We start from the raw sequence: 13,498 nt of genomic DNA, 5'->3' as shown, positions 1-13,498 counted from the left end.
GGCTATTAAGCAGGGGTGGGAATAAAGAACTAAAACAGAATGAAATACCACGTAGAGTGGAAGGCTGCTGTGGTATGAAATCAAAGGGAAATTGAGAAATCCCGCTGGCATGCTTTCGGGCTGCCTGTAACAAATAACTGGCACGAGGACAAAAGAGAACTTTACCAGCCACAGTGCTGATTCAATACTTTAAAAACATTCACTTTGGCAAAAAGTTAGAAACATTCACTTCGGCAAAAAGTAAAGTTGTCTCTAAGGCAAGTTGATAGACAATATGTAGCATAAATCTTGGCGGACAATGAAATTCAAAAAGATCTTCCAATATTTGTATTTGTTAAGCAAAGAAGTGTATATTTAAACATGGCTACAATATCCATGCACATTTAGAAGAGAAGCACGATACACAGAAATGGGTCTTAACACCCTCTGCGCACAAGGTAATGGCGAACCAAACGCTCCCCACAACCACCCGGCTTCTGGCTGTGTTGTGCTTGAGGACAATCCTTTTAGGAACCTGAACTATAATATATAAAGCAAAGAGGTTTAAACTCCAATAATTCCACCTGGAGGATATTTTTGTTTTCTTTTAGTTTAATGGAAAATAAAATTGAAATATAAACAGCTACATAAAGAAAGATGCCTCTTAAGTGCAAAGGATAAGAAGAGGAACCACTAAACTGCTACAGTGGTTGAGTGAGCTGTGGTATAACAACTAGTTGGAATATTATGTAACAAATAAAAGTGATGAGAAAGTGGATGTGTACATTTTGGAAATGCATATAGATCTATGAGCATGAAGCAGATGATTAAACTATATATACCAATAAAACTGTTCAAATGTGTGTCGTTTGATAGAAGTTGTGAGAGATGATAGAAAATGAAAATAAAAGAAGGCATGTCAGGATAGGAAATTTGGGGAATTTTCCACTATTAAACTATTTTTTATAGGTTTTAAAAAAAAATTATTTTTATTTATTGATTTCAGAGAAAGGAAAGGATCCCCTACTGGGGATCGAGCCCACAACCTGGGCATGTGCCCTGACCTAGAATTGAACCAGCTACCTCCTGGTGCCTGGGATGACTGACACTCAACCACCTGACACCCAGCCAGGCTTAAACCACTTTTTTTAAAAAAAAAAAGTCTTTATTTATTTCAGAGAGAGGAAGAGAGAGGGGAAGAGAGAGAGAGTGAAACATCAATGATGAGAGAATCACTGATTGGCTGCCTCCTGCACACGCCCTACCAGGGATCGAGCCCGCAACCCGGGCATGTGCCCTGACCAGGAATCGAACAGACACCTCCTGGATCCTAGGTGGACGCTTAACCTCTGAGCCATGCGGCCCAGGCTAAACTACTTTTTAATAATATGTTTATATTGACTAAAAGGCAAAACCTGATCTTAAAAAGAGACAGTCCTGTTCTTTCATTATTCAAAAGCAATGAAGATATTTAATGTAAGTGAATGTTTGAAGAGTGTGGGCAGGAAAGTTCATCAGTGGAATTGTAACTCACACAAAGGATTACCCTAGGAAAGAGAATTTAATAAAAACAAAGCTAGGCTAAATGCTATGAGCAGATTTTAATAATTCATCCTGAATTCTATTCCAACTCATCTCACATTCGGAGTTGCATGCAGCTCTGCCATCTAATTTGAGTTGGCATTAAAACACCTGGACATTAATGCTAATTAAGTCTGCCTGTTCATTCTGAGAAACCATATTCTTCTCTGTATTATCAAACATATGCGGTATATCATAATGCAATCCTTTAAAAATATTTTGGATTCATTTCTTGCAAATAAAATCAGAAAAGGCAGTAAATTGACTATCTAACATGGATATCATATTGTTGACTACTTCTCATCTTGATTTTTAAAGCAAATAATAGAAATCGTGTGTGTAATATTTATTCTCACACTATGAACTTCTCCCCTATGTTGGAACCACATCTAATGTTAGTGCAGGTGTGCATCTACCTGGGTTCCTCTCTAGCTGCCTGAATTACAATTACTAAGGGAATCATTTTAGAACCAGTCTTATGTGGAATTTGTTTCCAACAGAAATTAGGGCACACAGTACCATCATGAAAAATATAACCATAGCCTTCACTAAAAGATTTTATTCTGCATAATGGGAAAACAAAACCATACCATTTTCAAATAGTTTTAACCTTCAATTCAGCACCTGTCATGGCATCTGTGCCCACACCTCAGTAAATGTCTCCAAAATGAGCTAACTAAAATTATATTTATTTTGAATCGCAGAAATGGAAAAGGTCAAACTACTTTGAAATTCCAATGTTACTTGTGATTCTAACACACCTTTCAAGGAAAGCAACCGTAAAACAGCTGTGGGACATCAATCTTTTTCTCTTATACAACAATCAAGTTCTCAAATTGCTCAGGGAATATCTGAGAATAATTTGGACAACTTGGTCATGGACCTAGAATTAAATGGCAGATTTAATTGCATTAACGTTCAGTAAATTAATGTGGAGGTTGTCACAGTATATCCAGTCCTCAGAAAACTATGATCTTGCGCCAGGGGTAAGAGGAGAACACAAACGCTCAAGGCAATGACATCTGGTTGAGGCCACCATGGCCATCATTCGTTGCTGGAACACATCAGGCCCACTGTCACTTGAGCTCCCACCTGTGCGCGGCTGCTTCCTATGATGACCGAATGTTCTTTCTCTGAAATAGCTGCATAACTCTGCATTTCATACAGGTCTCTAATGAAATCCTCTCTTCAGAAGGCGCTACCAATTCTTCCCATCTTTCACCTTTCCCCCTCTGACTCCCAATCTTTTTGTATTTATTTCGCCTATCACATCACATATGTATCTGTTTACATTATTATCTATTTCCCCCAACACAATGGACACTATATGAGAGTAGGGACTTTATTTTTTCAATGCCGTATCCTCAGCCATTAGAACGGAGCTGGCACATAACTGGTGCTCGATGCATATTTATTGAGCGAATGAATAATGAATGAATGAATGATTAGGGCCAGAATGAATGAATATGAGTTGATCATAAGGGAGAGATCACTTTTCTGCTAATAAAAAATATGAAATAGTTTTATATATTCAGTTGCAGACAATATTTTCAATTAAGCTCTTAGTAAGCTTGCAATAGAGCACAAAGTACACGGCAACAAAAATAAAGAGGGCAATTCTGTATATTTTGTCAACAAAAAAAATGTAATGCTACTTTCAGAAAAATAAAGTCTTGCCATATTGCATAAGCCAAAACATGCTGTGTAGGACTTGAAAACTAGAATTCAGGCATACCAAGTCAAATGGAATTTCACACATGAGCACCTGCTGCCCTGAATCATTTTTCTCCCCCTTTCTACCTCTTCAATATGACACAGCAAAGCCCAGTTCAACCATCAGCTTCTCCATGGAAACTTCCCAGTTCTAACCATTGCAGAGATCTATTTTACCTCTGAATCTTATTTTTTATTGATAACTTTCCTAGGTCATTTACATTTTCTTCTAGTCTAGATGAACTTGTTTTATTTTGTTTTTTTAATTGTTTTTATCTTATTGCTATTTATTATTTATTATTAATTTTGTTATTTTCTGTCATGTGTTGTTCATACTTTATGTGTCTAACCTGAGTGTCACCACTTTGTTACACAGCCAATGGAACCAACTGCAATCCATTGCATGAGTTAAGTACCAAGTACATTTGAATAAATACTAACCATCATCCTCAAATCTAACTGGCTTGGAACTAAGAAGAGACAGTGACAGATGACAGAAGGCTCTCTGCCCACTCAGATGACAATGAGGACTACATTCTTCCTTATTTTTCCACCTACATGGTTTCGCTTCCTTGTGAAAATGGAGAGATGGCAGAAGAGGAACACGTAATTATAAAAAAGGACTTGAGCTGTGGCTGTCCACTCGCCTTCTGCATCTGATGTAGCTATACAAATTCATACACCTACCTTAGCTGCCCCAAGCAGAGTACAGTTGCCAAAAACAAACCACCTGAATAGGACCCATCTGGGTGGGCCCCTGCATTTTCAGGAACAACATATTATTGGACTATTATTTTGCCAGGAGTGGGAAGACAGTAGTAACCCCAAGGCAGTATCCAGCTCACAACTGTGTAATAGGGATCCAAACCACTGAAGAGTGGAATGTCCACCAAATGCAATGAAAATCATCCTACCAAGCAAGTTCCTCCAGTGCATAAGCTCAATGCACGATTTTGTACCTGAAGTATAAATATTGTAATATAAATATAAAGGTGATAACATTCTGGGCTACAATGATATAAATGTGGGATTATATTCATTTGTATGAATAGCCTCAGAAAATTACTGTGTAAAAATTACCTAATTTCTGAACTCTTCCAAATACATCTGAGTCCTCTGAATGTTTCCAGTTATAATGTCACGTCACCAAAATGTAAACCAGAACTACTAAGTGCAATTGGGCACAGCTCAGCCGCCACCCGGGGACGCTCGCTTACCGGTGCACGCCGCTGTTGCACATGATGACGTGGCAGGCGCCCAACCTGCTGCACAGCTCCGAGGACACCGACAGCAGGCCCACGCCCGAGGCGCTGCACGCTGTGTTTGCACAGGCGGCGGTTCGCTTGGACCCGATAAATGAGGCTACGAGTCGGTAAAGTTCATCCAAGGCATTGAGAGGCCTCAGGAGCTGCAGAACGAAGGGACGGACGTAAAGTTCAACATGTTTAGTGGGAAGAAATCCTTTTACTTATTTATTATTTATTTATTTTGAATTTATTGGGGTGACGTTGGTTAAAAAAATTATATAGGTTTCAGGTATGCGATTCTACAAGACATCATCTGTATATTATACTGTGTTCACCACCCCAAGTCAAGTCTCCTTCTATCACCACTTATCCCCCCTTTACCCTTTTCTACCCCCCACCACTCCCCTTCCCTCTGGCAATCACCATACTGTTTTCTGTGTCCATGAGTCTTTCTTTGTTTTAGTTTTTATTTTATTTTATTGATTTCAGAGAGGGAGAGATAGAAACATCAGTGATGACAGTGATCAGCTGCCTCCTGCACGCCCTCCACTGGGGATCCAGCCACAACCCGGACACGTGCCCCAACTGGGAACGAACCTTGATCTCCTGGACCCTAGGTCGATGCTCAACCACTGAGCCACACTGCTTGGGCTCTTTTTTAAGAAATCTTTTTAGATGGAATATAATTCATAGCTGTTATAACTTTTGATGAATAATCTAAAATATTTTATTATGAAGGTAACAAAATTGGAGACTACAAATATTAACAATTACATACACATTGCTCAAGAACAACAGTGGAAAAATTAAGGGAGGTATGTAAATGTCAAAGCATAAATAAGTGCTATCATCTATTTTTACCTTATCAACATAGGCAGCCTTGGATGTAGAGTTGGGTGGTGAATTTGACTTGTCCAAGTAGAATGCTCTGTAAGAATCCAAAGAATAAATTATCATTTATTGTGAGAAAAATTAAAATGCACGAAGACACACACAAGTTTTACTGACTTATAAAAACAAATAAATACCAAAAGTGTTGAACACTAGGATGGGTGGGACTGCAAAAAAAGTCAGTAATTTTCAATTCTGAAGAAATGATTAAAGATACCACCAGTTCCACTACATATTGTGTGGCCTTAGAGAGATTATCTAATTTGTCTGTGCCTCAGTTTCCTCTTTTGTAAGCTCAGGATAACATTAGCATCTACTTTACAAGGATGTTAAGATTACATGAATTAATGCAAATAAAATGCTTAGAACAGTACATAGCAGAGTAAGTGTTCACTAATATCTGCAATAATTAATATTATTATATAAGTTGAAGAAATATATTTTCTTGTGACTATTGGAGAACATTTTCCAGTGTTCATTACTATGTAAGTGTATGATTATGAAACAATACTCAAAAAGCTAATTTTAAAAAATAATGAGTTGGTTTATTTCAGTCATTAAACTATATACTCAGATTGGAAGTGAAACCTCTTCAAGGATACGCTGCTCTTTTTTGTTACCAAGATGGAATTGGCACCAACTATTTTAATACAAGAAGTGGAATCTTAGCTAGTAGTAATGTTGTTTGGTTTTTGTCTAAGATCAAGTAACACAGATTAATCAAGTTTTACACTTTAAATTAGGACAGCTTTAACTCAAAAAGGAACTTCCACAATGAAAATTATCTTCATTCTTACTGAGAATTAGTTTATTCATCTCTCAAATACAAATTCAAACAATAACAAAATTTTTTCAATAGTTTAGCACCCAAAGGTCTTTGTTACTCATTACAATTCATTTTGAACTCGCAGATGTCCATGTTTCACCTTGGCACAGAGGTGGTGTCTCAAAGCTGGAACCCATAGATTCCTTGGTCAGATGTCCCCATGCCTTTCCTCCAGTGTGCTTGGTACACACGTCCAGGGGCAAATTATTCCCTCAGCCCGAATCCCACAGCTGCCTATTGGTCCTGAGCACATAGCACTTTCGGGAGTGTGGGGACTAGAGTAACCCAGGGAAGTGTTCAGCTCAGGACAGAGTTACCGGGACACGAAGCACTGCAAAGTGGAACATCCATCAAGTGCCAATAGTTTCATTTACTTGATTGAGTCCATGTCCATGAGAGCACAGGATGGAGAGGAAAATCAAAGGGATCTGAGCTATTTTAAAATGTTCTACACTTTCTCCAGCATCAGAAAGACATAACTCTCTGAGAGGATTGCTGTTATGAGAAGAGGAAATGAGCTTGAACTGCATGAGGTCCAAAGCCATGCAATGCGCTGGAGCTCAGTGAGAATGAATGAATGAATGAATGAATGAATGAATGAATGAATGAGCAGCTTAGAAAAAGGCCGAAACGAGCAGGCTCTACATGCAGGGCCGTGTAAGCCCTGATAAAGACTTGGGTTTTAACTTGTCCCAGCACCAGAAGATGGGCTGTTATAAATTTCATGGCTGTGCATAAAAATTCATGTTTTCCTGAAAGATCTGAGTGCCTTTTCACTTCACTTAGGCTAATATTGTGAAAACCCATGCGCACACCACCATTCTTTAACAATCTTAGCATTTTGCACTTTGTTTCTCCTTTTAAAGAAAGTGAATCATTAGATACAGATAAGCTCTTCACTGCTCACCCTTCTCCACTCCCATCTGGTCCCAAACTCTCCCTTCCCAAGGGAAACACCATCCCAAAGCTACATTTATTACTTCCAAGCTTTACAAGGTCACCCATATGGTTGGCCCTAGTGGAGGTACCAAAGAATATTTGGTAAATATTTCTATTTTTTTCCCTTTAAATCCACACCTTCTTTGTCGGCTTGCTTCCCCAAGAAGTTGATTACTCAATATTTTTGGCAGTGTCCATCAGGGGCATGCTCGGGCACAGAGTTCTAGAATTAGAGTGACAGCACATCTTCCCCCTCAGTACTGCTTTGAGTCTGCTCTCAAGCTAGCTGTCTTTGTTTTGGGTCTAGTCTATATTTTTTCTCTGATAGGTTGAGATTTTCTTTTTATCCTTGATATTCTAAAGTTTTACCGCAAAATGTCTAGGCATTGATTTATTTTTATTTATCTGGACAGAGTCTCAAAGTGTACTTTCAACTTGGGGAATTTTGTCTTCAATTCTAAAATAATCTCAGCTATTATCTTTTTTATAATCTCATGTGTTTTCTCTCTCCCCCCTCCCCCACCACAGATACACAGACAATTTAACAGACACACACGTGCACACTTTCTTTTAAGATTTTATTTTTCCATTATTGCACTTTAGGTGATTTGTAATATCTTCCAAATGAAAAAACTGTCAAGTGTAGAGTTTATCCTTTCTACTGAGAATTTTATTTCCATGATTATCTTTTCATTTCCAAGATTTCTGCCTATTCTTGTTTCATTTCTACCACTGAAAGGTAAACTCCTGCATGAGAATGTAAACTCTCTGTGTGGATATGGACTTCATTTACTTTTGCTCATTGCTGCTTCTCTAGCACCTACAACTGTATGTGGAACATAGCATGATCTTCATAACTATTTGAAAATAAATAATTGGGTGAAAAAAGTGAAGGGATTAAGAAAACAAAAAACACAGCTCATAGGCAGATAACAGTATGGTGATTACCAGAGAGAAATGGGGGTGTGGAACAGGATATAGGGGGGACAAATGGTGATGGAAGGAGACTCGATCTGGGGTGGTGAACACACAATATAATATGCAGATAATGTATTATAGATTTGTATACCTGAAACCTATATAATTTTATTAACCAGTGTCACCTCAATAAATTCAATACAAAGGAAATAGATATAGAAAACAAAAAAATTTTTCAAAAAGAAAATAATTGGATAACTGGCTCTTTTATTTCAAGACTTTCTACCTTTTTAATGGACGGCAACACTTTGTTTATACTTTGAGCATCTAAAATACACTTTGTCAGGCTATTTCAACATTTTAATTTCTTCTGAGTCAAATTTATTTTCAGTGGCCAATTTCATTGGCTTCTTCTTAGTATTAGGCTTCCTCATGTGCTTTGGAATTTGTTTTGCAAGTTCATTTGAAGGGGGAAGACTTTTAATTTAGTTTTTTGTTGTTGTTGTTGTTTTTATATACAGCTCCATCCCTTATCTCTCATTATTTTTCTCTTACAAACGATTCTGTGCTCATTTGGTGCCCAGAACCCCGGTCTGTAATCAGTTTCATATTGGAGACTAGAGTATCACATTGTGCGGCCATCTGGATTATTACCAGTCCCATCATAAGCCAGTGAATGAATTGGTTCAGTTCCTGGTTTAATGGCCATGTCAGCTCCCTCCTCCATCTCAAGTCCACAAAGCTACAGTCTCTTCTCCGGCAGCGGTAGACAGCATGCCGATTGCTCACCCTTTGCTCAGAAGTGGAGGTGTCCGACTCTATGCTCCGCTTTCAAACTGTGAGAGTGGCTCTGGGTCTCCACCTAGTGTGGAATGACTTTAATTTCTCATCTCCCTCAACAAGTTGTACAGACCCTCTGTCCATCACCAGAGGCCAACAGGCCAGAGGCCTCAGCACAGCTTACAACAAATTGCTCACATTTTGTTTCCTTTCACGGTCATTGAGATGATAAATTATGACCTCAGCTGTGACTTCTACATTTTCTGCCTTCACATTTTATCCAGCAGTGCTACACGTGAGGAACAGAGGTAGGTGGTTCTCCGAAGCCGGAAGCCACAGAGACACCCTGATCAGATGTCCTCATGCTCACATGTACTTGGAAAAAGAGCACACAAGTCAACAAATTATTTAGCCTCCCAGAGTCTCAAGTACCTAATTTTTACAGTGGACATTAAAATTGCCCTATGTATCAACAGCATAATGTTGAAGATTAATCAATGCATTTGAAGTGCTCAGTACTGTGGTAATGGGCTCATTTAATAGGCAGTAACTATTATTCAAGTGCACACAGTAGGAGGAATCTAAGCCCAAATGTCCTGCTTCCCCCTAAGGCTATCTAAAATATTTTATGATTCATGTAAAAAATGAAAATTAAGGTAGATGTTTGACATCTGCATCATTCTGAGATCATTGCACAGAGGTTCAGGTCTAAAAGGAAAGGACATTTTTTTGAGTGGAAGAAACAAAGTGTCATTTAAATGGCTTACTCGGGCTCATTGGTTGTGAAAACTGCAGCTCCATCCTACTCTCAATAGTTTGAGAAGAAAAATATTCTGTAAAAGTGCTCCAGGGCTCATTAGTACACCCAAGGAAAACTCCACTACTGAAACCTGCCACTACACCTGGCCACGATGGGCACGCTACCTAATTTCTGAAAGAGATGTTCCTTAAAAAAATAAAATAAAAATTCAAGAGCAGGATCATGTCTATCTAGTTCTGCTACATTCATGTAAATTGACTTGGCAGAAATCTTCAACTTTTTAATGGGGCATCCTCTTTAAAAAAAAATATTTGATGAAGAGAGCGAATAGAAAAATAACTTTTATAGATTTAAAATGAATAAGTGCCCACATCAAGTGAAACCTTATTCAGAAACAATCTCATCTTTCCTAAGCTGTTATAGAGCAGAACTACAATAGGAAAAGCATGGAATGACATAACTGAGCCCTGGAAAATGTTCTTAGAAGGCCAACTACAAATTCAAGGTTAAATATACTACTGTTCCAGTCTGGGCAAGTAGTTAATATTTGTGAATCCATGATTATAGAAAGCAACCAATTATTATAGAATACATCCATCAGCTGATGATGTCTAGAGAAAATAACCATGAAATACAGCCACCTCCTTACTCTTATGAAACTTACATAGCCAACAAATATTTTAGTCAATTACTTCTTAAAATAAAAACTTGGACTTGAGGCTGCAACTAATTTTAGGTACTCCCCATAAAAGAAACACAAAACAACAAATGGTTGTGCAGCCAGATATTTTACCATCCCCAAGGTTTGCAGGTAGAATTTCAGTATTTTTCAGAATATGACAAACTGTGGACAGGAAATGAATTTCTAATGCACTTCCCTTAATTGAAAGTCTTACAATGCCCCTTAATCAAAATTTATGAGAAAGTTAATGGTAAAATTGGATTAATGCCCAAACTGACTGTAGTTTATTATGCTTCTGAGACTAGTAAGAATGAAGTCATGGTCCTTTGTCTCAATATAGCAAATCTTGAGACCCTTTTGAAAGTGCTGCTCCATTTTATAGAAGCTGAACAGTAAGCTTCCTTTCATGCTGGATTACATCAGGCTTCACTGTCACAATTCTATAAATTAACTCTGCGACAGAAAATGGATATATTATAATAACATTTTTTCATTTACTCTCTATAGCCTAAAATACCAATGAAAGAGGTAATAATGTCATAAGTTACATCAGCAGTGATATAAATATATCCAAATCAAATAACTACAATGAAGCTAATTTTGAGCAGACTAATATCAGACAATCTAATAGTGAAGACAAGTGCACAGGTACCTGTAATGCAAGGTAGAGTGACAGGTAAGTTAAAAGGTGCAGAAAGTCACTGGGATGTATCCGCATGAGGAAGAAAGAAGGCCACATAAGACTATGACATAAAAGTTGGAATTTGACCCATGGAGGGGATTCTGGACAGGTCAACATGAGAAAGAAACATTTCAAGCAGAGGCAACACCATGAAGAACAGAACAGGCCCAGCCAAGCGTGGCTCAGCGGCTGAGCATCGACCTAGGATCCAGGAGATCGCGGTTCGATTCCCGGCCAGGGCACGTGCCGGGGTTTCGGGCTCGATCCCCAGTCGGGGGCGTGCAGGAGGCAGCCGATCAATGACTCTCTCAATGATGTTTCTCTCTCTCTCTCCCTTTCCCTTCCTCTCTCTGAAATCAATAAAGATATATTTAAAAGAAGAAAGAAAAAAAAAGAACAGACCAGATATAAAATGGATGGAGCCAGTTTGGTTGAAAACAAGGTTCATGTTTCAAAGTAGGGAGAGAGAATGGTGGGCAAGTAGGCTGGATCCATACTATGACAAAATTAAGCAGCAAACTAAAAAAATGTAATTAATTTGTTAAGCAGTGGGGAAGCACTACACAATAAACATTTAGCTACCAGCAAAAAAGTAAGAATAAATGGAAAGAAATATGTGATACATAAATTATGAAAATTTAGGGAATTTAGAGCTTCAAGAGACCCTAGAAATGAAAAGCATCATTCAGCATTCATATCAAGACTATGCTAATGGAAATGGGGAACTGATGTTTGCCATGAGAGAAAGAAAAAGAGTTTGGGGAACATAGAGATTAGTTATGTAGAGTTAAGCAAGTTAATATACTAACTGAAGAATCAGGAAAATGCTTTCTCAAATGGCTAAAGGTTTAGGATCATAGCTTTATAGGGATGGGCTGGTGCTCCAGCGATGGTCAGGTTTTCACACAAAGAGAGACAGTGCAACAGCATGGTGTAAGATATTGAAACTTATTAATTTTGTCATTGGAGATAGAGAGGTTAAATCAATGACAAATGCGACATTCTTCTCATTTGGCACTTCCCCCCTCCCTTTTCTGGGCACATTAGAGTATATCCAATTTTCCAACAGAGAAGACAAGGTCATAAGAGCCCCTGCTGTTCTGTACACAGGGAATAATAACTATAGTATTCAGCTCAGATCTCTGCTGTATTCTTGTTTTGTTTCCAGATCATTGCTTATGAGATCATCTCTATATTTATAATAATTATGGAAATTTCTCACTTGGCCAGACTCACCTATACTTTTCCGAATATCATGTTCTATCCTAAAATATTCTAAACTGTGTCAGGTAGCTTTTGGGTTTTAGTATTTACTCTGTATTTCAAAAAAACAACAACCCTATAGCAAAGTTTGGTTAATTGTGGCTATTAGTCATAGAAATGATTTAATATATCATTATAACAGTGGTGCAGCAGTTGACTATAGGTGTGGCTGGGCATCTCATGAGTATTATTGTTAAATTGCAATTGACTACTATAGCACTTAAATTAGGAAATAATTCGACATAAAATCTCATTAAAAGATACTGATCTCTTGTACAAATGAGTATCACCAGACAGGTCCCATCTGAGCCCACATATGGGTAAAGAATGCATGACTCTCTCATCATTGATGTTTCTACCTCTCTCTCCCTCTCCCTTCCTCACTCTAAAATCAATAAAGACATAAAAAAAACACACACACAAAAAAAACCCAGCATGGGAAGAGTTTAGAGGTACATTTTGCCCTGTAAGCCATGCTGCCTTTCCAATATAGACTAGTCCCTAAGGGAGAAACCAGCTCATTTCTCACACTGAAAACTTTAAATATTGGCACATGCAGTGTTTGTTCAAAGTATTTGTAAAGAGAGTGAATATAGAGAATCTATATAAAATAGAACTTTGCCCACCACTGAAGTTGTGAGGTTCATGTAACTATAGCTAATTTTAGAAACATTCACACAAATCATAATTTTTAGTAAGTCTGTATTAATTTCCCCAAGTTACAATTACATTTTTTAAATCAAAAGCTCTGAGACCAAGCTAAATTTCCTGATTAGTGTAGGAGCAAAGCTTTGAGAGGATAATTCATTCACCTTCCGTGGTACATCCACCAAACAGAAGTCTGATATGTCAGCAAAAGGAACTGAACAAAAGCAAGAGGGGAAAAATTCACTCAATGAACTTGACTAGGATGCCTTGAATACATTTTTTAAAGACTGATTGTCCTTGTGATGGGCTAAAAAAGTAAGCAAAGTTATAAATAAAAATCACTCTTGCTTCCGTAAACACTGACAATTTTTCCTCACAGAGTATATTTCCTTAACTGAATCTTCAGGTAAGGCTTATTTAATCTCTAACACTTCCAGCTCTCATTTATCCCAGAGGAAATTCCAAGCACAAAGTACTTTGATCTTCCCTTTGGTGAAAACAATCCCTTTCTTAGCTTAGAGACAGAGATAATTCAAAGGTTTCTTTTTGAAGATGATTTTATCTGCGTCTGCTTGTCATTCATCCTTGA

The 13,498-nt window shown here is 37.9% G+C and overlaps 1 protein-coding gene across 3 annotated transcripts in view; it reads right to left on the bottom strand.

Annotated features, from left to right (window-relative positions):
• The window catches only part of PREX2 (phosphatidylinositol-3,4,5-trisphosphate dependent Rac exchange factor 2), a 183,695-nt gene that overhangs the window by 20,023 nt on the left and 150,174 nt on the right, over positions 1–13,498 (bottom strand). For all 3 annotated transcript variants that reach the window (XR_013997400.1, XM_081116258.1, XM_081116259.1), the window contains exons 36-37: positions 5,382–5,448; positions 4,491–4,681 (exon numbers count right to left, since the gene is read on the bottom strand). Coding sequence is in view for 2 of the 3 variants with exons in the window: in XM_081116258.1 (XP_080972384.1) it covers positions 4,491–4,681; positions 5,382–5,448 (258 nt within the window). In the remaining variant the exon portion in view is untranslated. The remainder of the gene's footprint in view (positions 1–4,490; positions 4,682–5,381; positions 5,449–13,498) is intronic.

The sequence above is a fragment of the Miniopterus schreibersii genome (genome assembly GCF_964146895.1).
Source record: "Miniopterus schreibersii genome assembly, chromosome: 17".
In the NCBI taxonomy this organism is placed as follows: Eukaryota; Metazoa; Chordata; class Mammalia; order Chiroptera; family Miniopteridae; genus Miniopterus; species Miniopterus schreibersii.
This window is presented reverse-complemented; position numbering and strand designations above follow the sequence as displayed.